Source organism: Embiotoca jacksoni, unplaced genomic scaffold (assembly GCF_022577435.1).
Source record: "Embiotoca jacksoni isolate LCO1_2020_lvr unplaced genomic scaffold, fEmbJac1.0.p SCAF_22, whole genome shotgun sequence".
Lineage (NCBI taxonomy): Eukaryota > Metazoa > Chordata > Actinopteri > Embiotocidae > Embiotoca > Embiotoca jacksoni.
In genome coordinates this window covers 5,460,315-5,488,222 of record NW_027185363.1, presented here as the reverse complement: position 1 = coordinate 5,488,222, position 27,908 = coordinate 5,460,315, and the positions used below count along the sequence as shown (strand labels likewise).

Sequence of the window (27,908 nt, the reverse complement as noted above, 5' to 3'; positions counted from 1 at the left end):
ATGGCAGGAAGAAAACCTACAGGTGTGCTTGTTCTTCACATTGTATGCCTTCTTTGTGGTACTTCTCTTTGCTTGGTGAGGATTTTTTTTTTTTTTTTTTTTTTTTTTTTACTAAGATACTCTCATTATAACCTAAACTTTATCAAGATAAATTTGCTAATCAATAACAATTACCTTTTTATTTTATATTGTTCAGCCCACAGCAAAAATAACAGGTAAAGCTTTTTCTCAAGCAAGTCACAGACACTGTTTGTTTTTTTTAAGTAATTTTCATATTAACTTTCTTCACATTTATTTTCACATTACTTACTGCACTTACAGACTATGATGTGGATGGTGGACGGGACCTGGACATTTTTGACATCAATGAAGGTATGTAGAAAGATCCCTTTTCTTCTTGTTTCCACCTTTTTATTCAATATTCAAATTGACCAATTTTCTTTGCTTGGTCCCCTTAGAGGCAGGGTTGAATCTTGTAGAGGGGGACATTGTACTTGATGAGGTATGTTACGTTAACTGCTTATAATTTTCACCTGCACAACTGAAGTTTATGGAGAAAGCTTATCCATTACTCATTATGTTCCTTCCGACCTTTGTGGTTGCTTTCGCTGGCCGCTGCAGAGACAAACTCGAAACTCCATAATAGGGGGCGAGTACAGGTGGCCAAAGACGATCCCATACTACATGGAAGATGACTTAGGTAAGAGTGCCTGTTTGAAAATTGGAAAGCTATTTCAGCTAATGGGGGTCTGGAGAATGTCTCTGCAAAACAGTTTTAGAATAAAATAAATCCATTTTAAATAATATTGGCATATACTGTATTCGTACTTTGCTATAAGTGAAGGACAGTGCACTAAGTACTTTTGCATCATTTTAGTGTTTAGTAAAGTAAGTTTAAAAAAATAAATAAATTTATACTTCAACTTTACTACATTTCAGATGAAAATTTCAAATTTTCTCTACGTTTTCCTATTTAACAGCCACATTTAAAAGTTAATTTCCGAGATCAGGATTGCACATACAAAACATTTAATCAAAACATATAATTCACTGTATTAGATTGAACCACCCAACATATATGAAGCAGTTAAAAAATAGATTCTCCTTAATCAAATGTATATCTTAATACATCAAAAGTAAAGATGATACTGATATAACAATATTGATAATATCATAAAACTGAAAGGGACCATAATGGGGACTATCACTTTTTAAACTTCGAGTATGCTATCGTTTATTGCTAATATTTGCTGTAGTATTACTTATTTTCTGTTAAAGAATTTGAATTCGGGACTTGCAATGGAGTATTTCGAATTTGTGGCATTGCAATTTCTTCTTAAGTAAATAAGTGGACTACTTTTTTCACCAATGATGTCTGACTTCAACCCTCCAGCAAATAGTACATGCAAATATTTTCCTTGTTTTTATTTCACTTTTTACTTATTTCATGTTTTGCGGCTTTATAGCAACACTGGGTGTATACTGTATGTTTGATGTTCAGTCATTTACAGCTGATGCAGTGAGTCAGACATGTGAGCCCTTATCAGAGAAGATTTAATACTGAACCTTAGCAGGCTTAACTAATTCAACAGTGCCCCTTTTCTGCATTTACATTGCATTGTAGTCATTCTTAAAAAGGGGATTTGGAAGACATATTTTTTTCATCTTTACTTGAACTGATTTATTATGTTCTTTGTAGAGATCAACGCAAAAGGTGTGATTCTTAAGGCTTTTGAGCAGTATCGGCTCAAGACCTGCATCGACTTCAAGCCTTGGAGCGGAGAAGCAAATTACATTTCCATATTTAAAGGGAGCGGGTAAGACACAGAGGGCTAAATTCTGCTTAGATGGCAAGACAATATGTACTTTCTCAGGGATTAAATAATTATATGTTCTGTGTATTTTTGATAACAAGAAAAGTCTTTGAGATAAGACATTGCAGATTCTTTGTGAGGGTTATAAAAGCCTTGTTTTCTTTCCAATAGCTGTTTCTCCTCCGTTGGTAACCGTCAAGTTGGGAAACAGAGATTGTCAATAGGGAACAACTGTGACCGAATCGCCACCATTGAACATGAATTCCTTCATGCTCTGGGTTTCTGGCATGAGCAGTCCAGGGCAGACCGCGACGATTATGTCAAAATCATGTGGGACCGCATCTCAGCGGGTACTGAACCTCTCACTGTTACAGCCAACTAAATCATAAACACTGCCCATTCATGCTCCCACATGTCATTCATCTCTTTATGACATATCCACTCCATAATTTTGTTTACACAAGTATGATTATAATTTTGTGAGATTAAGGTGGACCAAATAGCTTCCATTCATAACATATATGTGAGCTTTTCACATAATTGACAGTCTAACAAAGCAGAAAAATCCCTTCAGTCCAAGCACTGTTTAAGAGGTTTGTTATGAAGGACTGAAAGGAAAGGACTGCACATTTGATTTACTGCTTGAGTGATAAGCCTGTGCATGTGCTGTTCTCAAGGCCCTTTTTTTAAGATAAGCAAAAGACATATTACAGTATAAACAAATCAGAATGTCTTAGTGGTTGGTATTGACACATGCTCATCAAATTGTTGTCAAATTTATTTTGAAAGTATTTCATTCTTTAAAAACTTCTGAAACATCATAGTACTGTGTACTTTGATATGTCATGGGTCTTGTATATAGGCTTTAAAAACCTGCTTATAACCAGATTTTATGAGTGATATCAGAAACACATCCCTGAAATCCACCCCTACATTCACATGTTGGAATAATGCAATGTGAAAATGAATTCAACTGCACTGACATCTTAAAAAATGTCTGATCTGCAGGTAAGGAACACAACTTTAACACCTACAATGACACTACATCCAGCTCTTTGGGTGTACCGTACGACTACGGCTCCATGATGCACTACAGTAAAAACGCCTTCCGTGATGGCATTGAGCCCACCATCGTCACCAAGATCCCTGCTTTCAGTGATGTCATCGGCCAGCGGATGGAGTTCAGCGACAGTGACATCCTCAAGCTGCACCGCCTCTATAACTGCAGTAAGAGTCAACGACCACCACCCAAGTTGTTTTTAATGTTTTGCGTTAGAAATATCAGCTGGAACCACAGCTGCTGATCAATTTAATTCCACGTTTTATCACAGCTAGTTCCAATGAATAATGTTGTGAGATAAGCCGTGTTGTGAGGGGACTTATCTCTTGAATCTTTGCCAAGTGGCAATATGCGGATAAGCACAACATTCTCCTCGCTGTGTAATTGATCAGTTTATTGCAGTTCAAAGTACTCCTGCACTACATATGTTTATGAAATGTGTTGTAGCCCAGGGCTACACCTTCCTGGACTCATGTGACTTGGAACGTGAGAACATCTGTGGTATGATCCAGGGACAAGGGGATAAGGCCGACTGGGTCAGGGTTTCCCAAGCTGATGGCGGGCCTGACACCGACTACTCCAACATGGGCAAATGCACTGGTGAGAATGATGTCGGAGGGATATGCATGCCACATCATGAAGATACACTTTACTTCATTAAAGGATAGGTTCACATTTGAGTGATTTTGTCTTATAACAACGTTGATATGCCTGTATGTATGCTGAAAGACTTATTGGTCCCTGCAGCTGTTCTTCCTCTCCATAGTGAAAACAAGCTAAACATACTAAAAGATTCATCTTTTACATTAGATTCTCATTATCATGAATCTCCTCCTAGCCTGTAAAAATGTGAACCCTTCTTTTAATTATTGCTACAGTATGCCTGAATACACTTTCCTCTTTTCATTCACAATGCAATAACACCTAAATATTGACAATATTGATTCAATGACATTAATATCTTCAGGCTCAGGGTATTTCATGCACTTCAGCACTGGCAAAGCCAACACTGGAGATGTCGCACTGCTGGAGAGCAGGCTGCTTTATCCCAAAAGAGGTTACCAATGTCTGCAGTTCTTCTACTACAACAGCGCTGGCCCCAGCGACACACTGAAGATCTACGTCAAAGAGTATGACAGAGCTGACCCCAACGGACAACTGCGCTTTATAAAGACCATAGATGGTGACTATTACGAAATCTTATTACTGCTCAGAATTTGCTGTTCGCATTTTCCTGAAATGTGACCATGGTGTATTTCCTGTTTGATATATGCTTTTACCTCATGTGCTGTAACAGGATCCCCTCAGGAGCTGTGGCAGCTGCACCATGTGAGTCTAGACGTCAAAACAAAATTCCGCGTTGTCTTTCAAGGGACCAAGGAGGGCTCAGGGCCCCTAGCAGGGGGACTGTCCCTGGATGACATCAACCTTTCTGCGACCACCTGCCCAGAGTTTATATGGCGGGTGAAAAACTTCAGTCATGTTATGGAAAACACCCCAACAGACACACCTATCTTTAGCCCCCCATACACCTCAAAGGAGGGTTACACCTTCCAAATGGAGCTATACCCCAGCGGCAAGGCAGACTACCCGGGCGGCCTGTCAGCCTATGCTCATCTGGTGGCCCGTGAAGGGGACACAGGACAGAAATGGCCGTGCCCCTGGAAACAGATAACCATGATGCTAATGGACCAGAACCCACACATCCAAAAGCGCATGTCCAACCAGCGCAGTATCACCACTGACCCCAACATGAAGGCAACAGGTGCAGGTATTTTCACTATCGAAAAATGTCAAATAAATTGCTCCTATAAACAAATCATTAGAGTAGTATTTTTTCTGGAATAATGTATTCAGGCACCCTTTCAACCTTCTTTTGAACAGACTCTGATCAGTTTTTCTGGGATGATCCTCGCAAGGTTGGCGTTGAGGTCAACGATACAGATGGATTGAAGTATTTCAGAGGACCAGGCGCCGGTACAGCGGTGTACCTCACCCACCTCAGAGCCAAAAGCAGGGATTTTATCAAGGGAGGAGACGCCATCTTTCTCCTCACCATGGAGGGTAAAAGCACTCGATTACAGTTTAAACTCAAAAGATTTTTATCATAAAAAAACATTCTGTGTGTCCAAACAAATTAAAGAAATAAGGGAAGAAAAGTATTGCCCAAAAGTTTACAATGTATGTGAGCATTTTTTGCTGAAACTACATTCATCCTTTCATGGGATCAGTTACCTATTAATTATGCTATACTCTTCTCTGCCAGTCGTTCAAGCAGCATTAGAAGGATTAAGTAGGATTACAATCAATGATTCATATATCCACTTGTCATAAAAACACCCGAGTAAATGATGCCATCCTGTCCTTCAGCTCCCCCACTTGGATCCATTTAACTGATGCTTTCTCATTTGCTGTCCCTCTTCAGACGTTTCCCATCTGACGGTGACCCAGCCTCTGCCTCTTACAACCGAACAACCTGTCACCACTTCCATCACTTTTAATGCCTGCCTCAATGTGCATTGTCAGAATGATGGTGTCTGTGTCGTGGATGAAGGCAAAGCCGCTTGCAGGTGAGCACTATTTTTTTTACCACACTCACTAGTCTGCGAATGTAACAACAAGCCAGGCCTAGATGTTGAAATCAATTTGAAGTTGGGTATTCAATAGATGTTCAGTTCAAACAGCCTCTTGACAGCTGGGATTTACAATCCAAATACAGCCTGAGTAAGATTGAATATATCCCATATGATAGGGAAATCTCTAAATCAGTGAAATATTACAGGTATTTTTCAGTACCAATGCTGACTTGCATGTGAATTAGAATACAAAAAGAATTAAAAAAAAAATAATAATAATAAAAAAAAAATCATTTGAATGCACCTCTGAAGCTAGTTATAAATTATATCTGGCTTGGTTTAATCTGTACAAACATTTTGTAAGACAGTTTTAGTTTTACAGTTTTACATGAGTTATGAGCAGAACTCCACGGCAGCGAGAGAGGCAGCTGCAGTGTAGGCAGATTTTCTGGCCCACAGCAGGCTGTTTTACTAATCTTATTTTATTCAGATTTTTTTTTTTTTGCATTTAACCTTTTAATTTGTGTTTTATCTCAAATGTTATGAACGTATTGTGCAGTCATTAAGCACAGTGTCTATCCACCAATGGTTCTCCTGTAGCATTGGCTGCTAATGCACTGCAGCCACCCAATTTGTAGAGCACCATCCACCTGCAACACACCCAACAACACGCCAGACGGCAGACCTGGTATTGCTTGCTTCCTGGGACTATTTCTGCAGTAACGTTTTGTTACCTTTGGACTTGACAGTGCCCAGGGAGATGTTGACCTGTTTTTTTTTGTCTTCGTACTCAGCGAACCTCACCATCTGCTGATATGAGCCACATATTTATAATTTGCTCATGAGAGGCATATCAATCTTTTTGTCTAAGTCTTGGCAAGAAAGTATATGAATGTATTTCCCCAAATTTCTGCTTAATATTACTTTAAGAACACTCTGGATGCAAATATTTTAAAAGACTCCAGGGTATTTCCTGTAGTTATATGACAAATTCTTGATTAATATCTATCTGGAAAAGCTGCTGCTGATGAGTTCCACAGTGAATCATTTACTCTCTCACCATTTCCCATTAGGTTAAGTTTATCTCATACTTTCCACCAATTTTTTTTATCACCATCTAAAAAAAAAAAAGTCTGATATTTCTCTTTCATGTTCTACCTTTCTCCTCTGCTCTTTAGGTGTGTGGTGGGAGATGACTGGTGGTACTACGGAGACAGGTGTCAGTCCAAGGGGTCCGCCAAGGATAAAACCAATCTTGCACTTGCTGCTTCACTGTCTATACTGGGAGTAATGTTGGTGATTACAGTGGTCAGTGTCATCTGTGTTAAGAAGAAGTATAAGAAACACAATGATGAAACCAGTGTTGTCACGGAAAACATGCATGTCAATGTGCCATTCTAATAGACCGTCAGGGACCCTAAACTTTGCAATGACAACTTGGTGAACAGAAGAACACGACTTTAAGTCAAATAAATCAGCATTTTTTTTTTCTGCTAAATATTGTATAAACCGGGTTTTGCATATATAGAATTAAGGTTATGTTTATAGGCTAAGTCATTACATACCGGATCAAAACATTGTATTAGAATGCCCCCTGCTGGTCATTCGATGTAAAAACTCGAGCAAAATGTAAGAAAATTAACTTGTTGAATAAATTATTTTAAAAGCACAAACAATGAGCCACTTCACTGATTTTCTATTAATTTCTAAAAACAAGTCCCAGAGAACAAGAGTTATACTCACAAATTTAAAATTTATTATACCAAAGACAGGAACATTTGTGTTGTTTCTTTTCCATGTGGATATATTTGTTTGTATTACTGAACTTGACACAGTCATGCCGGTGATAACAGTTACTGTAGGAGGGAGGTGGGACTAATATTACCTGTGAGTGTCCATGTACAGTGTGTGTGTATGTATATGCGTGTGTGTGTGTGTGTGTGTGTGCATGCAAATATCGGTCTATTAGTGTTTAATAGATACAGTGATGACTACAGGACATCACAATTAAACAAAGTGGAGCAAACTTTGTGTCGTTATATTGCATGGAATGTTGGGATTTCTGACCAGCAATTGCACATTTACGTGTATGTGTGTTTGTGATTTTGTGTGCACGTGTGTGTGTCATATTTGTGGGTCTAAATTGTAAGATAAAGGGAGGAGAGGGGGGGGGGGGTGACACCTCCATAAGAGCAAACAACACATCCTCCCCACCACTAAAACCTTCACCGACATTTAAAAGCATCAGTATACAACATTTCTCTTATTTACAATCATTGGAAAAAAAAAAAAAAATCACCATTTCTCTCAGAGAAGATTAGTAAAAGTGACTGAGTCACCATAAAGAGTATGCAACTCCTAGGAGTTAGTATTGCAAATTTCTACAAAAAATTTCTATGCCATTTTACAGGCCAAGAGCCATGATTTACTGAAGAAATACAGTATTTTAAGTGCCCTATCTACAACAGTTAGGTGTGGTATTAATGGTGTACCATTCGACATGGTTCACTGATAATAAAAAGATGATGTGTCTCTGTTTTTAAAAAGTTCTTTCAGCAACTTCACTGCTTTCACATTAAAAGATATGGTAATTTCTTACAAAACAATAAACCATGGAATTGTTATCCATATTAACAAGTGTTGTTGCAAGCTAATGCTATTGCAAAGAGACTAGTGTTGATTACATACTCAGCTGGTTGTCTAATGTAAAAATATCGTTCCACAGTGTGCGAGAAGGGCACGACCACGGACACCAGGAGATGTGTCCACAGGCTATTCAAGAGGGTTGAGTATCATTAAAGGGCTCATTTGCTTGTTTATTCTATGAATGGAGCAGGTTAGAGCGTATGTTTCTCCAATGTTGAGGCTGTGCAGAGCTGCTTCGAAAAAGATGCATTCAACTTATTCATGTGCAATTCACAGCCTCTTGAAGAAACTCATTTGTTTGTGTCCGCACGTGGGGAAATCAGAGTGGTTAGGTTGACTTTGAGGAGTTGAGGCTGTAGTTGGTGGTGCTGCTGCTCAGAGAGGGGTGTCGTAGTAGTCCGTGGGTTGATCTGTCCCAGGCGGCTTCTGCTGCTTCTGCTGATGCTGCTTCATGATTTCCTTCACCTCCTCCTCCAGCTCAGGGGGAATGATGAACTGGTCATCCGGGTCAGGTTGGGCTGGAGCTGTGAAGTAACCCCCGGACTTTTTACAGGGAGCGTCAGCAGCTACCTCAATAAGGTTGTGACTCTTTTCCTGGCGCGCCACCGAACCATTAACCCTTCTTTTTCCTGCCAACTTTCCTCCGTCCCCACCTCCAGGCCCGACACTTTGCCACGACTCATCCCTCTCAAGCTCGTTCTCAGCCTCCCCTTGGCTCATGTCGACGGCTTCCTCGAGTGGCTCTGGGGTGCATGGTGGTGGCGGAGGTGGGGGGAGTGTGAGCAGGGTGCGTTCCTGAACAGAAGATGAGTGTACCGATGTTTGGGGCGATGAGGACAAGGACTCCGCTTTCAGACAGTGAACATCGGCCTCTACTTCCACACGGCTCCCATTAGAGAAAACGCCAGCAATGGGCTCTTCGTCTTCGCTGTCCAGCCCGTTGTCAGACAAGGCGCTGGAGAAGGTGGCACTAGACAGCTGCCTCTGAAAGGAGCCTGCTAAGCAGGCAGGATGGAGGGCACAGCAGCTGCGGGCAGAAGGCAGCTCCGAACTTGGGAACAGATACTGGCAGGGCTGGTTAGTTGTGTGCGCTTGCTGGTGCTGTAGGGACATCAAGTGGGCCTGATGATGCAGGTGGAGGTGAGGGTGGTGGGGCTGTTCCTGTAGTAGCACTAAGGAGCTCTGCGGAGGCTCATCGGATGAAGCTGTGGAGCCCACCTCGCTGCTCATCTCACTGGTACTGATCTCACTGCTGATTTCACTGCAGGAGGAAGGGGGCACGGGGAGGGAGCCATCCGAAGGCCGCTCCTTGATGGCAGAGGACGATGGAGGATAGGGGCCCAAGCCGGGGCTGGGAGGTGGCTGGGGGGGCTCAGAACAGCAGCAAGAGCAGCAGTCCTCACTCACACTGAGCTGGACCACGACAGCGCTGAGGCTGTCGGTGCAGCCGTAGCCCTGCGCCAGCGTGCACAGCTTTTTAGCAGCGGCCAGGCCGTCGGGGACGTTCCGAACGGCCTCCACAGCCTCGGTGGGAGACACAGCGTCCCATAGGCCCCGGCTACCCAGAATGAAGAACTCATCCTGAGGGGTGAGAGTGACCGTCTGCACATAGGGACAAGGGATGACGGAAGGGTAAAGGAAGGAGTAGCCCATGATTCGTGTGGAATCGGTCACGCCATTCACCTTGTTGTCCTGTGGGAAAAGAGCAAACAAATCAGTACAGTGCTCGTCGAAAAGTACATTTAACTGACTGATTGTGCTGCACTGATTTCAGGGATCTCTACCTCAGTGACGATAGCCCTGTGCTGCCTGATCCTGCGGTATTCTTCCTCGAGCCCTACGTTGTGAAGCAGTGACAGGGACAAGGGCTTTCCGTCGCGGCACAGGATGGCCTGGCACTTGCCCACATTAGCAGCTGTGAGGGTGAAGCAGCCTGCAGGGTCGGTGGGGTCATGGCGAATGTGACACAGAGCCGCCGAGCCGCCCAGTTTCTGTCCTGCAGTTCCAAGTTTCCTACAGGGGCAGAAAAAACACGACACAGCGAGAGGGGGTTTAATTGTGCAGAGATTAAAAACTAGAAACATACGATGAATGTTTTGTGAATAAGAGAATTACAGATGAATGGAGGAAATAGCACAAAACAAGCTGGTCAAACCCTTTCTTGTACCTTTGCATGACGAGGAAGGTGTTGGTCATGTAGTCCTCTTCGCTCTTTGTCTTGTGTAGCTCTTCAGCCAGCACATCATTCATGGTGCACTGCAAAAGATAGGGCACTTCCACATTCTTGTCTCCGTCAAATACACCGTAGAGAGCTTCACGACTCCCACAGAAACTGTTTACTGAAAGGGCCGCGACACAGAGTCTGAAAAGAAAGAAGCTGTGTGAGGATACAAAGAGCGCTGCAAAGGCATAATAACTCTTCTGTTCATATATTGATAATGTCACTCCACACACTAATAACAAAGGACACAATGCCTTCTGTGATTCATTTGACTGTAGAGCAAAACCTCAAACCCACTGGCATCATAGCAGACTATCAAGCCTCACCCACATATGTGAAAATAAAGACAAAATACACACAGTTGCTCATATCTTCTCTTCAGAATGTACCTTTAAGTGTTGAATTGGCAGTGTAGCCCATACAGAGATGTTTTGGCATGTGAATGTACATGATTCTTGTTTTCAACAACCACGCCTTCAATATTTTCATCATTAGTCATGTGGCTTCAACAATGCTCATTGGTTTGGATTAGTGAGGCTTCAATGGACGAGTGCGATGGTGTTTGTTGTTTCATCATTGATCGAATTGAACTCACTTGTTCTTGACGCCCGAGGCCTCTGTGTAACCATGACTCCACACAGCAGGCCCACCAGATGCCTCATTTGATGAAAAGGTTGGAGGCGGATCAATACGGAAGCAGCGAATATTACTGGAAAAGAAGAAAACATAAAAAATGATCATATTTACTGTGGCATTTTGAAGCACAAGGATACATAAAGCACCCTCCGGCTTTACCAAAAGAAATAGACTATACATATATGTATATATATTAAAAAAACAACAACTCAATTCATACTAACAGGTCTATAGAAGTCCACTATAAATCAGAAAGGCCTGCAGAGAATTAATGACATACTTAAGCTGCTCGAGGGTCTTGTGGTCCAGGTTGAGACGAGGGTTTCCAGTGAGGTCCAGCTCCTGAAGCTTTGGAGGCAGATTCTCGGGTAGAGCGATCTCACTCAGCTCGTTGCAGCTCAGATCCACACACTGACAACGGAAGACAAGATGTCAGCACTCACACAAATGCATGTGCAGTGCGAGCGCAGGAGCTCACAGAGATGTCGTTGTCGCCCCATGCTTACTTTCATCTCCATCAGCTGCATGACTTCAGGAAAGACCTCGATGGCGTTGGAGTGGGCGATGAGTGTGTGCATTCGCCGGCAGTTCATGATGGTGGTGGGGACAGTCTTCAGCATGTTTCCACTCAGGTCAATCTCCTCAAGCTCCTCCAACTTGGCCATTTTACTGAAGGACAAAGAGAAGCAATCGGTGAGCTGAAATGTATATCGCGCTGACACGATTAATTGGTTCATCGAATGACTGAAAACTATACGGTAAAAGAGGCCTATTGATGCCAGCTATCGGGGTCATGTGACCCTCACCTTGCATGTCTGACGAAAAGTTTTGCTCCACGACTCGATAATGCAAATTTGACACTAAACTTATTCCACTAGAACAGAAGAGTTCAACAAAAATAAAATAAAAAAAAATAAACTTCTGATGCAGTTAATTACTAAGCTATGCTGAAACCTTGCTGGCAAGCAATTTTTTTTTAAATTATTTATTTATTTATTTTTTTTAATCATTTCCCACTCTGCATCTGCTGTATTACCCAGTTCTTTTTAGAATACATATTGCAACAATATGTTTTTTTCGGTAATCGTTATTGTATTCAAATTAAGCCCAGGTGTAGAATACTTAAATGCTTGTAGTTTGTGTTTAGTGAAATAAAACCAAAGGGTAGCACAACGTTTAGCCACACAACTGTCAGCAACACAACTGTTAGCACAGTGTCTTGATAGTAAGAAGGTCCTGGGTTTGAATACACTGTCAGGCAGAGTGCAGGGATGGGTATATATTCAATTAATGTTAGGGTGATCAGTGTAGGGACTCTGACCTAGCGTGAGGGAAAATATTTTCTTTAGACTGGTTGGAAATCAATTATTTGTCATTGCCAGAAAAATTCACTGGTTCCATCTGCGCAAATGTGAGGATCTGCTTTTCTCTTTTTTTTTTTTTTTATGTTACTGTAAGCTGCATCTGGTTGGATTTTGAGCTATTAGTCGGACAAAATATTATTGCGCTGTTGGGAATTGTGAAAGGCATTTTTCATGATTTGCGGACATTCTTTGGACTAAATGGTCAATATAAATGATTAAATAAATGAAAAAAAAAACAACTACTAAACAATCATTAGTTCCAGCTCTAGTGTAAAACATAGGTGATTAGAGAGAAGAGTTAAGATTTTGAGTTTTTTACCTGGCCGGGAATGTCTGGAGATGGTTGTAGGCCATGTGTAAAACTCGTAGGTGTGTATGTCCTGTTAGCATGGGTACACACTTGTCCGTCAGCCGGTTGTTGGTCAGGTAGAGTTCCTGCAGGATGCTGTGGCTTTCTTCTGATAGACTGGATGGTGGCAGTTGCTCCAGCTTATTGGCCGATGCATTTACGCATCGTAAACTGAAAGTAAAAGTGATGAAAGTGCACAATTATTTTTGTTATCTTCCCGACTGGAACATGCAAATTTTTAGATGAATAACTTTAATCACAAACTTCTACATAGATTTATTCTTCTATGACCCCACCATTAAAAAAATACGGCTTGGTTGTTTTTCATTTGCCTGTCATCCTCGCCCTTGGTTATCTCGTCCTTGATTAAAAATGTAATTTCGGCCTTTTATCCTCATATACCGGAATTTTACCCACACTTAATCTTCTTGTCAAATGTTGGGTGCACAGAAGTTAAAAAAAAAAAAAATAAATATAAAAATCACTTCCAGCTCATGATTAAGGTTACCTGTCAGATTTGAGGAACAGGTTGCAGGGCAGCTCCACCAGTTGATTGTGCTGTATGTCTAAAACCTCCAGAAGAGGGCGCTCCACTCTTTCGGGCAGCTTCTGCAGCTGGTTATGTCCTGCACTCAGCTTCCTCAGACTGTTGCTGCATAACAACCTGCAGCACAAGGAATATACAGATGGTTGGGTCAGTGCTAGAAAATTAATGATAAACAATCAGACTCTTATGAAAGTACAGAGTTGGACAGACAGACAGACCGACCGACGGACCGGCAGAGAGACAGACAGACAGACAGACAGACAGACAGACAGACAGACAGATAGACAGATAGACAGATAGATAGATAGATAGATAGATAGATAGATAGATAGATAGATAGATAGATAGATGCTCAGGAATGAGGGGACTGTAACTGAGGAAGGACTAAAACTGTTATCGAAATGAGGATAGTGGGAGGAGGATTGGGGTGTGGATGAGGATAGAAAATCAGAAAATAGCTGCACCTCTAGTGGAGCCCGCAGGTGAAATTCATCATTCTGACACTTATTGGGTAAAAAATAAATTGAGGGAGAGAGAAGCAGAGGGAGCCAGGTTGACAGTGTCACTGTGACACACAGAGAAGAGGAAGAGGTGCATCTGAACTGACCTTCTAAAAGGCTATATAAAGAGGAAGTGAATGGACGAAGGCTGTGGAGGTTACAGGCTATCTTGTGTGATTTATGAGGCTCTATGGGGATAGATGACTGGCTGACAAAGGGCAGGGGGAATAATACAGCATTGTGCTCCATTTACAGACACATTAGCTGTGAGAGAGACTCACCGCGCTGGGAGCTCAGTGATGAGGTTGTGGCTCACGTCCAGAACTTCCAGTTTCTTAGCTTCACACAGCCAGTCTGGCAGGGAATCCATATGGTTCCTACAGGAGGAAAAGAGGGCGACGATGATGAGAAATGATGTGTAGTTTTTAAAGTGAGATAAAGCCGTGGATTTACTCAACTTCAGTTCTGGTTGAAAATGAGCTTTTCTTCCCCATGTTTTATAATATTTCATATTCAGTTTCTGAGGTAACTGAAGTATCTGCTGTGTTGTGTTTCAGACAAATACGGAACAGCACTTACAACTTGAAAAAAATTATCTTAAGTCTGACACTCTCAAGGCCATAGGGTAAAGTCTTCAAAAATGTTTTTCAAATAGCGTACGAGTCAAAGTAGAGTCTCTCTTTCCCTTTTATTGACCACAAATAAGATAAGTACAGAAGCCTAACATTCGCTGAACAATCAGAGGTTGTGTCAAAGGTCACGATTGACATGGTTAAACAATGATGGCTTTCTGAGTTGATATTTGACCACACTTCTCAGAGGTTGTACTATAAATGAGATACATTTCCACGTAGTTTTTTCAATTTGTGTTATTGCGTGATACTTTTGTGTTCCTTGTGAATTTCTCTCACCTCGAGATATCCATGTAGCTAAGATTGGAAGGCACAGGACTGACATCCAGTTGTTGTAGCTCTGTAGGGAGAAACCCAAACACATTAACCTACAGCAAGGACAGACGCGGCCTATTACAAAAGCAGGTGGATGGGAAATGAAGGGGAGATTTTGGGAGGGGGACCATGGTGATGACAAGCTAGAGAGGAATGATGCAGAGAAGCAATCAGACTGCTGCAATGTTGAAAAAAAGTTTATGTGGACAGACAAGCATGGGTTGAAATAGAGTTATATATATATAAACAGAAATGCCATCTGTGAGATGACATATACTGTGTCGTAAAACTTCAAAGAAGAGAGACATACATTTGTGATTTCAGTTTAGAAACAAGCAAGGTGGTAGTGTGCAGATAACATGGGGTTCTGCGTGCCAAACCCACCATTGTTGGAGGCGTAGATGCCTTTGAGCAAACAACCCTTGGTCTTGATGATGGCGATGTGGTTCCTCTCGCAGTGAAGCACCTCCAGCCTGGGAAAGACTGAAGCGTCCAGGTCCGTCAGCCTGTTATCCCTCACGTCCAGCTGGGTCACGTGCCTCAGGAGGTCAGGCTCATCTGGCACCATGATGGAGATCTTATTCAACCTGACAGAGTAGGCAGGGAGGAAAAGCAAAGGTTCATCTCATATTGGATCAGGCTGTGGCTCTTTCTTGTAAGGCAGGTAACATGCCTTTAGGTGATTGCTGATATATTGTACAGTTTTGTTGGTTTGTTTGGTACTCAGTTGTCCTATGTGCAACAGTGATGGACAGAGAGAGCAGGGACTAGTTAGTGCTTTTGATTTGTAAACCATGCACCATGAATAATTTTCTATATTTGATTATTATTGTTTCACCTGTAGCTGATGTCTTAAAAGGATCAAGCACTCAGTTATTCAAAACCAAAAACTAAAAGACATAAACATATTATTATTTTCCTTAAACAAATACCAGAATTCAGTTTTCAATATATTTGAATCAAAGCAACAGACAAGCTGAATTGTCCCTGCCTGGTTTGTCTCGGTAGACAACGCTCTACCCTAAAGACGTGGAAGTTCACAAATTTCAAGAGGACTTCCTCAAAATGCTTTTAGTTCAACAAACAACGCAAGACCCACAGAAATGATATCTAAATTTACCTTAAAAGGACAAAAGCAGTAAGCGCTTATAACCAAAGACCAGCAAATGTTTGACACATCACTATCAAATCATCACTCACTTAGAACTTTTCATCACATGTTTCAAAAAGAAAACCCAACCGTGACAGACATACAAATGATATTTCTCCAAACAGGTGAGAAAAAAAACAAAACACAAACAAATTAAAAACTCTATTTAATTAAAGTCGGAAGTAGTGAAGTATTAACTGTAAAATAGTGCAAGTCACTACAGCTCTGTGTTTTTGTAGACTATGAGAACGCACCTGATGGAGCCACTGTGGGCAAATGATTTCCTGATTTCGTGCTGTCTGCTCATGTTCTGGATTCCTCCCTGTGTTTTTGTTTCTATCATTAGTGGGATAACGTGTCGTTGAGTACAGTGCTCGGGACATGCATGAACGGGGACTTTAGGTGATACTTGTGTTTGACAAAACTCTCAGAGTTCAATGATAAATTCCATGACAATCAAAATCTTTTAAACACATTTGTAATAATCTCCCTGCACTGTCGTACCTTAGATCGATGTGTTTGACATGGAGCAGTCTGAAGTTCTGCAGTGTGAGCGTTTCGAGGTGGTTGCCAGCCATGCACAGCTTCTCCATGGAGGTCAGCCGCTCCAGCACCTGGGGCACGTGGGTGAACTCGTTGAAAGAAAGGCCTAAGTAGCTCAGCCTCTGGAGGGACCCCAGCTCATTTGGCAGGTCGTTTAAACTGTTTCCATCTAACAGGAACGTCTGCAAACTGAGAGAGGAAGAGAAGGTTAGACAATTGACTTGTTTCATGAAAGATTTGCGCAAGTATTTTAACTCAAGATATATAATGTTGTATGAACAAGGACTTGTTAAACAATTTCCACATCCTCAGTCAGTAAACTTAATGTCCAGCAGATGGCAGTAGCAGCATAAATGCCCTACTGGGCCACTTCAGGAATTTACAGGCATACCAGATCATTCTCGGAGACTAACTTCTCATCTGGCCCTGTTTCAAGCCACATACCTGTATGCTTAGTTTCAAGTGAGGTTTGAGTTTGAAGTACATGCACTATCTAAGGTGTCAGCACTGAACCAGTTACTTAATTACCCTCTTAATCTCCACTGTCATGGTGGAATAAAATGAACCGAATAATGCATGATTCTTCATGTTTAAGACCCTTACTTTATCGAGTCAATATTTTTGACACTCTTGTGAAGAGTAAGTAAGACGCTTTTGCTCATGCAAATGGATAGTAGAGGAGCTCAAACAAAACATAAAATGTGCTGAGCATTAATGAGACTACTTTGGCATTCAGCCAAAGAAAATCTGCTACGTTCAATCCTCTTGAAGGTGTTCTTAGAATCTAAGAAATGTGACATTTTTGGGGGTACAAGGTAACACTGTCATCTCAAGTAAGACATACATAATTTTCAGCCTTCACAACCAAGAGACAACTCATTTCAGAAAATGTTAATTTAGTGGTTCATCCAAAGGACCCATGTTTTACTGGCAGTACAGTGCTTGAGAGAAATGCAATTAGCTTCCTAAAAAAATACTACGGTGTGCAACAAAAAAGAGGACGATACCAGAAGTGCATTCTCCACAACAAATCAGCTCAATACCAAGGTGAATAAAACAATTTAAAGGCAAGAGGGAATGTATAAATACAAAAAAATGGACCAGAGTGAATTTTAACTCATGCAGACCAGAAAATAAACAGACATGGCACGCTCCATGACTGAGGTCAAATGTCACTGGCAAGCACCGCAGATGACCTGTACAAGTTATGCTGTTGTTTGCACATATGTTGGAACTGGCAAAGTACATCCTTGTGGCTTTTATGCCATATGATTGTTGCTAGGTAATTCCCACATTTGGCTATGTAAACTTTTGACACTCAAAGAGGCAAAAATGCGGTTGGTTTGTGAAAAGGCTCACTGGCTGTCGAGCTCTACGATGGCATCAGTGCAAGCGAGCATCGGCCCAAATCAGCAGATACAATCCTTTAGAATGAGTGAAGGAGTTCAGTGATTACCAGCAGCGAATGGTAGAGAGGTAAAGTAAACACCAGAAAAATCAACAGTAAGTTAACCAGCAAATGAAAAAATGATTTGTGTATTGTAGATTTATTGAGCCTCTGACTTTACCAAAGATTTAGATCTTGCAAATTAGGAGATTGGTAAAAAAAAAAAAAAAAAAAAAAAAAAAAAAAGATAATTATTGCTTTCATTATTTCTGTGTCCTCAGTAAGTTCCTTTTGTGCTTACTTGGTCATGGCACCAACAGAGCTGGGGACGGAGGTCAGGTAGTTACAGCTGAGGTTGACCTCCATCAGGGTGGGGATGTCACAGATGGCCAGAGGGAACTGGCAAAGGTGGTTGTTGGACAGGTTGAGGCTCCGCAGACGAGAAAACCTGGAAATGAATGATACCATTTTTAATTAGAAGAGAAGAGAAACCCTGGTTTTCCAAATGTAAGTGAGTGCCATTTGGGAACTGTTCAACCACTCAATCTTTCTGCCATTCAAGTTGACAATTGGGAAACCTGGTCAACCCAAATGGCAGATTTTAGTCAATTCATAATATTTTGACATTTGGAAATGCTTTGAATGGGAAACCTGGTAAACCTGAAGAGAAGAGAAGAGAAGAGAAGAGAAGAGAAGAGAAGAGAAGAGAAGAGAAGAGAAGAGAAGAGAAGAGAAGAGAAGAGAAGAGAAGAGAAGAGAAGAGAAGAGAAGAGAAGGGGGTGATTCAGTAGGAGTGTGGTTGTATCTTGTCAACATTAATATTACAAGAGAGTATAACATATTCATAAATATATTCATGGAGAATGTAGCAAAATGTAGCTTACACAGGTTTTTTTTAAAAAGTGAAAAACACATCCATAAACAAACATAACAGTGGGGCTAAACCTTCTCATTTGATTGTTGAGCAAACAAGTGCAGCACAGACGTCTGTGTTGTTCATTTAAACACCAATGGCCAGTGGTATTCAGTGCTGTCCCATGGCAGACCGGTGACCTTCACATGGGTGAGACCCTCAGGGAGGAGGGAGCCAAGGGAACAAAGTGAAGCAGGGGAAATGACTCCCTGTCTTTTTTTATCCATCTACACACACACACACACACACACACACACACACACACACACACACACACACACACACACACACACACACGCAACATGCTATCACCTATCACAGACAGAGCAGATAGGTGGCCAGAGATGACCATATTAGCACTGCACACTGGAACAGCTGCTCACACTGACACTTGATTTTCCACGCTATATACGCACACAGATTACACACACACACATTCATACAGTGTATCACGGAGATGGAGTGAAAAGGCAACCGAGATGGCAGGGCTATTGATTAGGGTGGCCAAGTAATTCCAGCTGAGGGTGACTCCTGCAGGCGGTGGGTGGAGAGTATGTGGGAAAATGTCATTCTACCATTAAATCAGCCTCTGCAATCTGCTGAGTAATGCTCATACCCCCTCCTCAGACTCCCTCCCCATGTGTGTGTCATTCTGTCTTATCATATATATCATCAATTGAGGAACTATGAGCAAGATGTTTTGCTTGTAGTCATGACCTCAAAGAGAACCATCTGCAACATATGCATTTTTCTTTACTTCTCGACATTTGACTTATTTCAGCTTATTGTTTCACTTTTACACAGCACAAATTCAACTCCCATCAACCTAATCTCCAGCTGCTTTTCTCTTTTACCAAAACAGCTCTGATAAATCCTCACTGCCCGTCAACCAGATGTCACAAAGACAATGTTAGTGGTCAGATGGTAATTGAGACTCAAGTGTTTTTGCCAAAACAGAGCTGAATGGAGTGAATATTGGAGTTACATTCATCAGGTGGAAAGAAAAACAACTCCAATGAGGGTTAATGCTGATAGTAAGGTGTTTTTAGTTTGCTCAGCTGAGCCCAAATAACCCAAAAAACTGCACCAGGCAACATTTTTGTCAAATAAGTTTCCAACTGGATAGTTCCCAACAGCTCTACAGAGCCTTTTAGCCTTTATTAGCTCATTGTTTTAAGGGTCCAGCCAAGGACTCCACAGTCATTAACTTCATTTGTGGACATTGTAAGCAGTTTTGATCTTTTAGCTAAAGCTCTGATAGACACATTGTACACCTGGTGAGCACCAAACATCAGATAAACAAAGTAAGAAACTAGCTGGTGAACACAGACAAGCATTTAGCAGCTAAAAAGTCATAAATGTTTCTCAGAAATTGGTCAAGAGCAAACTGGAGGGATGTGTCAAATTAATATTTGATTTATATTCATTATGTGAACAGATCTACAACTGTAACTGGATGCTAAAGTTTCTCTGTCTGCTGAAAGTGTAAAAATAAGCCACTGATTGCTCACACTTTTACTATATCAACTCTATAAGGTCATAATAGGGTAACACTGCACTTCTTCTGCTGCCAATAACTGTCCCATAAATCAATGAATGCAACTTTAAACCCTCCGTGTGTCCTTAAATAACCCCTTTAATCCTGAAATTTGTCTTTCTGCCACCCCTCTATCTTTCCTCTCTTTCTCTCTCCTTTTCCCTTCATTTCCATGACTTTGATGTCCTTCATAACTCACTAAACTATCATACATGTGTAAATAAACCGGCCAAAGGTTCAATCGTATGCACGGAGCGCCAGCCATTCCCCTCAGTGGGTGTTGACCTCTGTTTCACAGAGAGATGCATGCTGGGAAGGCAGTCCCATGCCAGAGGAAAGAGCTAGTATCCCAGACAACTGATTCTGCATATCTGATTGGCAAATCACCAGTTAGTATTTGGCCAGAAAGAAAAGAGAGAGTGAGGGAGAGGCATGTGGCAGGTTCACACATTCCATCGCTCTTGGAAAAATACAAAGCACTATGACCCCATGTTAGATGTCAGTGAAAGCCATTGTTTATACTGAAACAAAAACAGACTCTCACACAACAGTCCACACCAAAACACATACACCCACATTCACAGAGGCTGCACACAGAGTAATATTGTTCTTGACTCCAGCTCTTCTGACCCGAGTCTCTCAGGCGAAAGCCAGTACTCAAGTAACTCTGCTGCATGTTTCTGTCAGAACCCCTCTATTTTCAGCTAACTATTTATCTCTTTCTCATTACTGACCTCTTTTTCTGTCATGCTGGGTCAAATGCGGATGAGCCTACTTACGTTTGGAAAATCTAATAAGATGTTATCTCACTTGACCAGCGGGGGAGCAGTACATCACTCACTCTGATGGAAAAGCTAGTAATTTCCCTCACATCCTAATTTTAACACCAGTCATAATTCAGGGGATTCAAAATTATATATAATTAAAAAAAATTAAAAAAATGACAGTGGTAGAAAATCTTGGCTTCATTCATTGTTTTTTTTTTCTTTTATCAGGAAGACAAAAAAGCGTGCAAGAGTACACATGCACAGCCACGCAAACAAGGATTCCTGCAGTGCAGCCATCCTCAAATGAAAAAAAAAAAAAAATGCCATACTGTATCAAGACTTTGTATGCACTGACCCCAAATCTGTAGCCTACAGCTACTATTTCTGTTGCATACAAGCAAGCAACTCTCCCTCTCACACGCACGCACGCACACACACGCACGCACGCACGCACGCACGCACACACACACACACACACAAACACACACACACGGATGCTCTATTCTGCAGATACAGCTATCACACATTCCAGAATCAAAATCAGTTAAATGCTTGAATTATTCTGGCAATAAACTTCACAAAGAGATGCTGTGACAGGACAGAAAGTGCACCAGTGTGTATATGAATGCAAGTGCATGCACGCGCACATGAACACGTATATCTTGGCTGGGGTCTTTAATCTGGGACCATGATAAGCGTGCAGCAGATGGTGCCCACAGAGATAAAGAATGAGGAAGGCCAGGCACATTAAAAGCTTCCCTGCAGACACATCTACCCTTCTGGGCTCTCGGCTCATCTGACCTAGCCCAGTACAGCCCTGGCTAGCCTCTGTGGTCCCCATGTGCCAATGGCCCCGGTCCTAGACTGCTCAGGTCGGTGGCTTGCAAATTGTAGGCGAAAGCTAAAGCTGTCCAAATCAACCAGCCATGACCTGCTGCTTCAAGAGAAGCCTCACTGTGTTGTTGTCTCGTCTCTCGCCTCATTGTGCAACAGCCCATCCCAGCTCCTGTCGTGGCTAAGTTATGCAAAGCTTTTCTAAACCTTATTGTGCCTCAAATTTCACCTTGCTCAAACCAGCCCATTGAAACTGAAGCGTCTCCTTCACCTTTAATGCCTCCTCTTTTCTATCCTCTCTTCCCTTATCTTCCATTTTGTCCTGTCTGTTTACATTATAGTGTAAACTCAGGTGTGTTTACTGTATGTTTATGATGGCATTGTACCTCTGCAGCTGCTGTAGGCGCTGGTCTGCAGGCAGGAAGTTGTGTTTGAGGTTGAGGTGGGTGAGGTCGTGGCTATAGAAGAGGTTGGGAGGAAGGTGCTCCAAACTGCAGCAGGACAGATCTACCGAGTTGATTCTCTGGGACACCATCTAGAAGGAGGTGGAGAGGAAAGGAAGGAGAGTGGACAGGTGAAAGAGAGGAGCGTGGAGTTAAACAAGATTACCTCGACCACACAAGACTTTACTGATTTACTGTATACGTTTCTAACGTGCTGCTAGGGGGTTAAATGTCTCTCTGCAGCAGTCTTCTTAGGATTAGAGAGTCAGAAGTTAAGTTAGTGACCCTACCTAACATCACACATTACAATATTATGTAATCTAGTTAACTGCAGATGTGTAGAGTAGGCAGCCTGTGGTCATTTGTTAGTCAAATTCAAAGAATCATTGGAGGCTGCAATCTAAAATGAAATGACAGCATAAACGTCTGCCTCATCTCAAAGGAGCAAATCTACAATCTGTGAACTGAAGCCTTTCAGAGTGGAGTTAGCTAGAGGCTCAGCAGTTGTCACCAGAGCACGTGCTGCTTCTATCCAGGCTTCTATTCTGAGTGGCCCTCAGGGTGCTGGTGACATGCATGTCCCTGTTAATATTTAGAAAAGAGGTTTTCTGGCTATGGCCTACTTGAGTTCAAATGAGAAAAAAGGAGAGAGAGCCACGAGTGGTGTTTATGTGTGTGAGTGCAAACAGAGACACTTAAGCTATCTATTACAGATTGGACAGCAGTGGAATATGTGCAGTTTTCAGTCCACTCAGCTCATACGGCAGTAGGATTGTGGTGGTTGTAGTGCAGTCGCACATGTTCTAATATACAATGCAGCTCAACCGCAAGTTGAGCCCCAAGGAGCCTAAGCTCCTGTTCTCGTCCTCTTTCTCGATCTCTCATGCAAACACAATACCTTGGCAGCGTGTCTGTGCCAGCGCAGGTGCTCCGTGAAGCTGTCAAAGCTGACATAGTAGGTTTGACTCTGAGGCCCTGCCGAGCTGAAGGCCAAACAGTGATTGTGCTTCTTCACCTCCTCCACCTGTAGTCACACACACACACACACACACACACACACACACACAAAAGAGTGACATCAGAGTCTGAAATACTGACATCTCTGAACCCCTTCTGAATATAAATGATACCCCAATCCCTATACAGTCAGGAAATAACAGCAAAGGAAACAGAGAGGAAAATATGACATATACATGTCTCAATAGATTATTTCTCATTTGAAAAGGCTTCTGTTGAAGGAAATAAGATGCTTAATGCCTGCAGGATAGACTAATTCAGTCAACCAGGAGCACACTCATGAAAATATATAAGGCAAGCTCGATCATATAACAAACACATGTGCGTGACATGAGCAACTATGCTGCAAACGTATGTGAAATTGCGTTTTACACATGCAGAGTCACACACACACTCAAGCATATAGACTCTGTGAATGAATGGGTGACTAGTTATGGTGTTTGAATGCAGCACAAGCACGCATGCACAAGCAACTCTCCACACACAAACACATGCAGAGGCACTGAGCGGATGCCTGGTTGAGTAGAGGTCATGTGTTGTGTGTGAATTGTTTGAAACGTGGGTGTGGTGGGGTATGGAGTGTCCTTTGTGTCAGGCAGATAAGGCTTTCCAGAAGAGCCTTTAGAGCTTATGTAGGCTAGCAGATACAAACATAAACACATAAAGCAATAAAGGGATAAAGGTCATTTAAGGGAGGCAACTTTAACAAAGCAAGAGCGACATGAGACTACTTGGACGCTATAGTGAACCATTACACCAAACATTAAAGCGTGTCTTGACTCCAGATAAGAAATGGACAAAACATCCCAGCCGGAAGTTGAAAACATTTTGAATTTATAAGACTTGGCTTAGCGCCGGCACAGTAGTGCAATGGTTAGCATTGTCACCTCGCAGCGAAAAGGTTCTGGGTTTGAATCCGGGCCTGGGGCTTTCTATGCGGCGCTTGCATGTTCTCCCCGTGCCTGCGTGGGTTCTCTCCGGGTACTCCGGCTTCCTCCCACCGTCCAAAAACATGTGTCTCAGGTTAATTGGTGGTTCTACAAATTGCCCTTAGGTGTGAATGAGAGCGTGAATGGTCTTTGTTTCTGTCTGTCTCTATGTGTTGTCCCCGTGATGGACTGGCGATCTGTCCAGTGTGGACCCTGCCTTCGCCCAAAGTGAGCTGGGATAGGCTCCACCCCTCCCTCCCCTCCGTGAACCTGTTCAGGATAAAGTGGGTATAGGTAGGTCATGGAAGACTTGGCTTCTACCATTTCTGTTTGACCTTAAGCTAAAAATAAACAAAGCAGGAAGCACTACTGCATGTCAAACTAAAGGACAAAAGTCGTCAAGGACAAACTTCACTACACATGCAGACAATTGCAGAGGGTGATATCTGGTGATATAACATTATGGTTTTATGATCCAAAGTATAAATGATATAATATCACCATAAAAGACCAGGGTGAGAAAGAAAAAAGATTATGAGATGCCAGTCATGCTTTTTTGTGGTGTGACTATAACATACTTTTCCTCCAATGAGCGGCAGGATGTGCATCTTCCCTGTCTGGCTCTCTTTAACAGAGGAGACAATGAGGCAGGTGCCGCACAGGATGACTTGACGTCTGGTCCAGCGGTTGACTGGTAGCTGGAGCTTCCCTTTCCGAACGTTATACGCCCCTGACAGCTGGACCCGCTCGGAGTTCTCAATGCTTTGGGGTTTCCCTGGAAAGAGAGATTTTGTGTGATTAGAAGTGTAGACTTGACTTCAACATAAACTGGGAATGGATCGAGGCAAGGCAAAGCAATGCAAGTTTATTTGTAGAGCAAATTTCAGCAATGGCAATTTAAAGTGGTTAACATAAAAGATAAAAGGCATCACGACAAAATGTAAAAGCAACAAATAGAAATGTAAAAGTTGAACGGAAAATAAATTAAAAGTTACAGTGCAGAGAAAGAAATTAGTAATTCATTGATCTGATAAAAAAAAAAAAAAAAAAAAGGCTGTGGCAAACAGAAAGGTCTTCAGCCTGGATTTTGAAAGAGCTGACAATTACAGCAGGCCTGTAGTTGTCTGGGATCAGGTACTGTTTATGTTCAAATGAACATATCAATAAAAAAATCCTTTTCGTAAAATAAGAAAACGTTAGAGCAGTTAATAGACGTATGCAATACCACTTGAAAACATGAAAAGTCAAAGGCAAAAAAAGCAATGCTTGAAGCTCACAATGACAATGCTAACATGCTGATATTTAGCAGGGAAAATGATTACCTTGTATTGTCTTAGTTTCACATGTTCTACGTAGCCCTAAACAGAAAATTGATGATGATGCCACATTAGCAGTCAGGGGATTGCCAAAGTAATTACAATTTATTGAGATTTAAATAAATGTCAAGATAAAATGTCATGACAATAAATCCAATAGTTGAAATTATATATATATTTAAAAAAAAGCAAAAGTAAACTTCTTTGTGGTGCTTAATGTGAGGTTAGAGATTCCTCTGCTACACATGAATCCACCTAACAGTTGTTAAAATACTTTACATACAAGTGACGGACCGACCGACACTGTCAACCCCATAGCTTTGTTGTTAGAAAGAATACAAAAAATATATTTGTGTGTTAAGGCATACAGAGCTCTCACCAACCTACCGTCACAATGCTGGGTAAGGTCTAAATACATTCACCCTTAGATGTTCAACTTTGCACATGGAATTGAATAGTCCAGATTTGCATTCAGAGCAGCACATCTACAACAATACAGTCTCAAATTCAATACCAAGTGCACCTCTTCCAAATTATGCTCTTACAATTTCTGAGCTTCCTTTATTCAGTTTTACCCATCTGTCTGCCTTTCCTTCTTGCCTGGTTCTCGCACTTCACTGCCAGCCTGCCAAACCTGACAGTCAAGCTGCTTATCAGGCATTCTGTCAGCCAGGCTGTGTTATCGTTCTGTCTAAACATCCACCTGCTTTCTGTCTGCCTCCACCTCCGCAAAAAACCTTCCTGGGCTGGCATTTGCTGTCCTCCTCCCCTCAAGCTTTCCTTTCCTATCAATTCGGCCGCCTGGAATTACATTTTTCCATTCTATGTATACTTCCAATGTTTTGTGCTCGCAGCATGTTTAACCTCATTATTTCTAATTCGGACAAGAGATTCATGGTGTGGTTTATGAAGTTTTGGTTTTCCAAGCGACAGATTGTCATGGAAAACGTCTCTCGTCGTGTAGCCTGCCGTAAACTAGCTGCATCTTTCTTGCACGGTCTCCTTCACACATATTTCACTTCACTCTAAACACAGAGTGAAGTGGGGGGTTGGTAGAGAGGAGTTAGAGGAAGAACGAGTCAGTAAGGTAAGCAAGTGTGAACTTGCTCACGCTCTCATGGCGTTAAATAATTCAGGTCTTTCACAAATGCCGACTGTAAGGCTAATGCAGCACAGTAGTGTACTGCACACTGCTTTTATCCAACACACTGAGCAGGGTTTAAAAACAGTCTGACTGGAAATGGTTTGATGATGAGCTGATATGGTTAAACCTGAGGTCATGCAAGTGCACACATATTTTATTATAATGATTTCCAACATATAAACAGCTGATTCACCTTGTCCAAGAAGAGGAGTTTTAGAAAACGTGGCATGATTAATTTAAATCAGCACAACCACTCAGCTCTGACTTATCCTTTGTGATACAAGTTAATCTTGTGTTCACAGCATAATCAATAGTGTTTAGTTTGTGAAAGGATATTTGCTTAGACAAAATGCTGAGTATGTACAATAAAACACTATTGTTACATTTTGATTTGAGTCATGCTTGACAACAATGGTGACCTGACTTGATGCTTACACATAACTAGAGGGCACGCGCGTGTGATATATTATATGTTTCTAAATGGAATAAAACCACACCTTTCTTTGATAATTTCTCTCTGTGCACTGGCAGTCAGCCTCGACTTCACAGCAGCAAATAAAAGCTGGCAGTCATAATCTAGAGGCAAATATGAATAAATACGTTTTAATGAGGTATTAGGTTATGGAAAACATCTGTAATATTCCAATGTCTTTGTTCTGTACTTACACTTCAATGTATAAAACACTGGTGAAATCCCATTTGGCATGAGATTATTAGCAAATAAAGAACATCACAGGATGTTTTGTTTTGTTTCCAAACTGTCCGCTCTGTGTCCCAGCTCCCCTGCCTTCAACTGTTGATCGCCACACTCATTTCATTGCACTCCTGAAACAAGTGGAGTATGCGAAGAGCAAATTAAACTGCTGATTTTGTCTCTCTTTAAAGGGACATTATTACCATCTACTCTACAGGAAATGCTATTATCTGACTGGGCATTTGTGTTATTGTGACTATGTGTACACAGTGGTATGAGTGTTGACAAGAAACAAAATTCCAATTAAATCAAAAGTTTGTTTTTTACAGCCTTATTTGTATAGTATTAACCATCATTCCTATCAATTATAATGATATTTCATGCACAAGGTCATAACTGATAAGGTAACACCTGATCTTAGTAAACCAAACCACCTCATGGCAACAACCTAACCACACGATTACACAAAATTATAAAACATATGATCCCGATCCCTTACTTCCGAGTTTAAATGTATATTACATTTTACAGTTACTTCCTGATATAACTTTAACCCAGTGCACCTACTGTTACA

At 41.6% G+C, this 27,908-nt stretch overlaps 2 protein-coding genes across 3 annotated transcripts in view; one reads left to right on the top strand and one right to left on the bottom strand.

The window, feature by feature from the left end:
* On the top strand, positions 1 to 7,067 carry mep1bb (meprin A subunit beta b). The gene is made up of 14 exons (XM_069158029.1): positions 1 to 75; positions 197 to 215; positions 322 to 372; positions 459 to 502; positions 622 to 700; positions 1,700 to 1,817; positions 1,986 to 2,164; positions 2,823 to 3,041; positions 3,322 to 3,474; positions 3,842 to 4,057; positions 4,172 to 4,639; positions 4,759 to 4,938; positions 5,300 to 5,444; positions 6,629 to 7,067. The coding sequence occupies exons 1-14, from the start codon at positions 1 to 3 to the stop codon at positions 6,849 to 6,851; spliced, it is 2,169 nt and encodes a 722-aa protein (XP_069014130.1). The 3' UTR covers positions 6,852 to 7,067.
* Positions 7,068 to 7,183: 116 nt separating this feature from the next.
* Positions 7,184 to 27,908, bottom strand: part of phlpp1 (PH domain and leucine rich repeat protein phosphatase 1) — a 43,377-nt gene continuing 22,652 nt past the window's right edge. Inside the window, exons 2-18 of one of the 2 annotated variants that reach the window (XM_069157457.1) lie at positions 25,503 to 25,538; positions 24,759 to 24,955; positions 23,133 to 23,258; positions 22,178 to 22,326; positions 18,042 to 18,188; positions 16,315 to 16,542; positions 15,045 to 15,247; positions 14,625 to 14,685; positions 13,995 to 14,090; positions 13,175 to 13,330; positions 12,637 to 12,837; positions 11,460 to 11,622; positions 11,234 to 11,364; positions 10,913 to 11,026; positions 10,264 to 10,458; positions 9,881 to 10,109; positions 7,184 to 9,788 (exon numbers count right to left, since the gene is read on the bottom strand). In XM_069157457.1, the coding sequence (XP_069013558.1) occupies positions 8,472 to 9,788; positions 9,881 to 10,109; positions 10,264 to 10,458; positions 10,913 to 11,026; positions 11,234 to 11,364; positions 11,460 to 11,622; positions 12,637 to 12,837; positions 13,175 to 13,330; positions 13,995 to 14,090; positions 14,625 to 14,685; positions 15,045 to 15,247; positions 16,315 to 16,542; positions 18,042 to 18,188; positions 22,178 to 22,326; positions 23,133 to 23,258; positions 24,759 to 24,955; positions 25,503 to 25,538 (3,749 nt within the window). In that variant the 3' untranslated portion in view covers positions 7,184 to 8,471. The remainder of the gene's footprint in view (positions 9,789 to 9,880; positions 10,110 to 10,263; positions 10,459 to 10,912; positions 11,027 to 11,233; positions 11,365 to 11,459; positions 11,623 to 12,636; positions 12,838 to 13,174; positions 13,331 to 13,994; positions 14,091 to 14,624; positions 14,686 to 15,044; positions 15,248 to 16,314; positions 16,543 to 18,041; positions 18,189 to 22,177; positions 22,327 to 23,132; positions 23,259 to 24,758; positions 24,956 to 25,502; positions 25,539 to 27,908) is intronic. The other variant, XM_069157458.1, reaches the window with a different exon arrangement.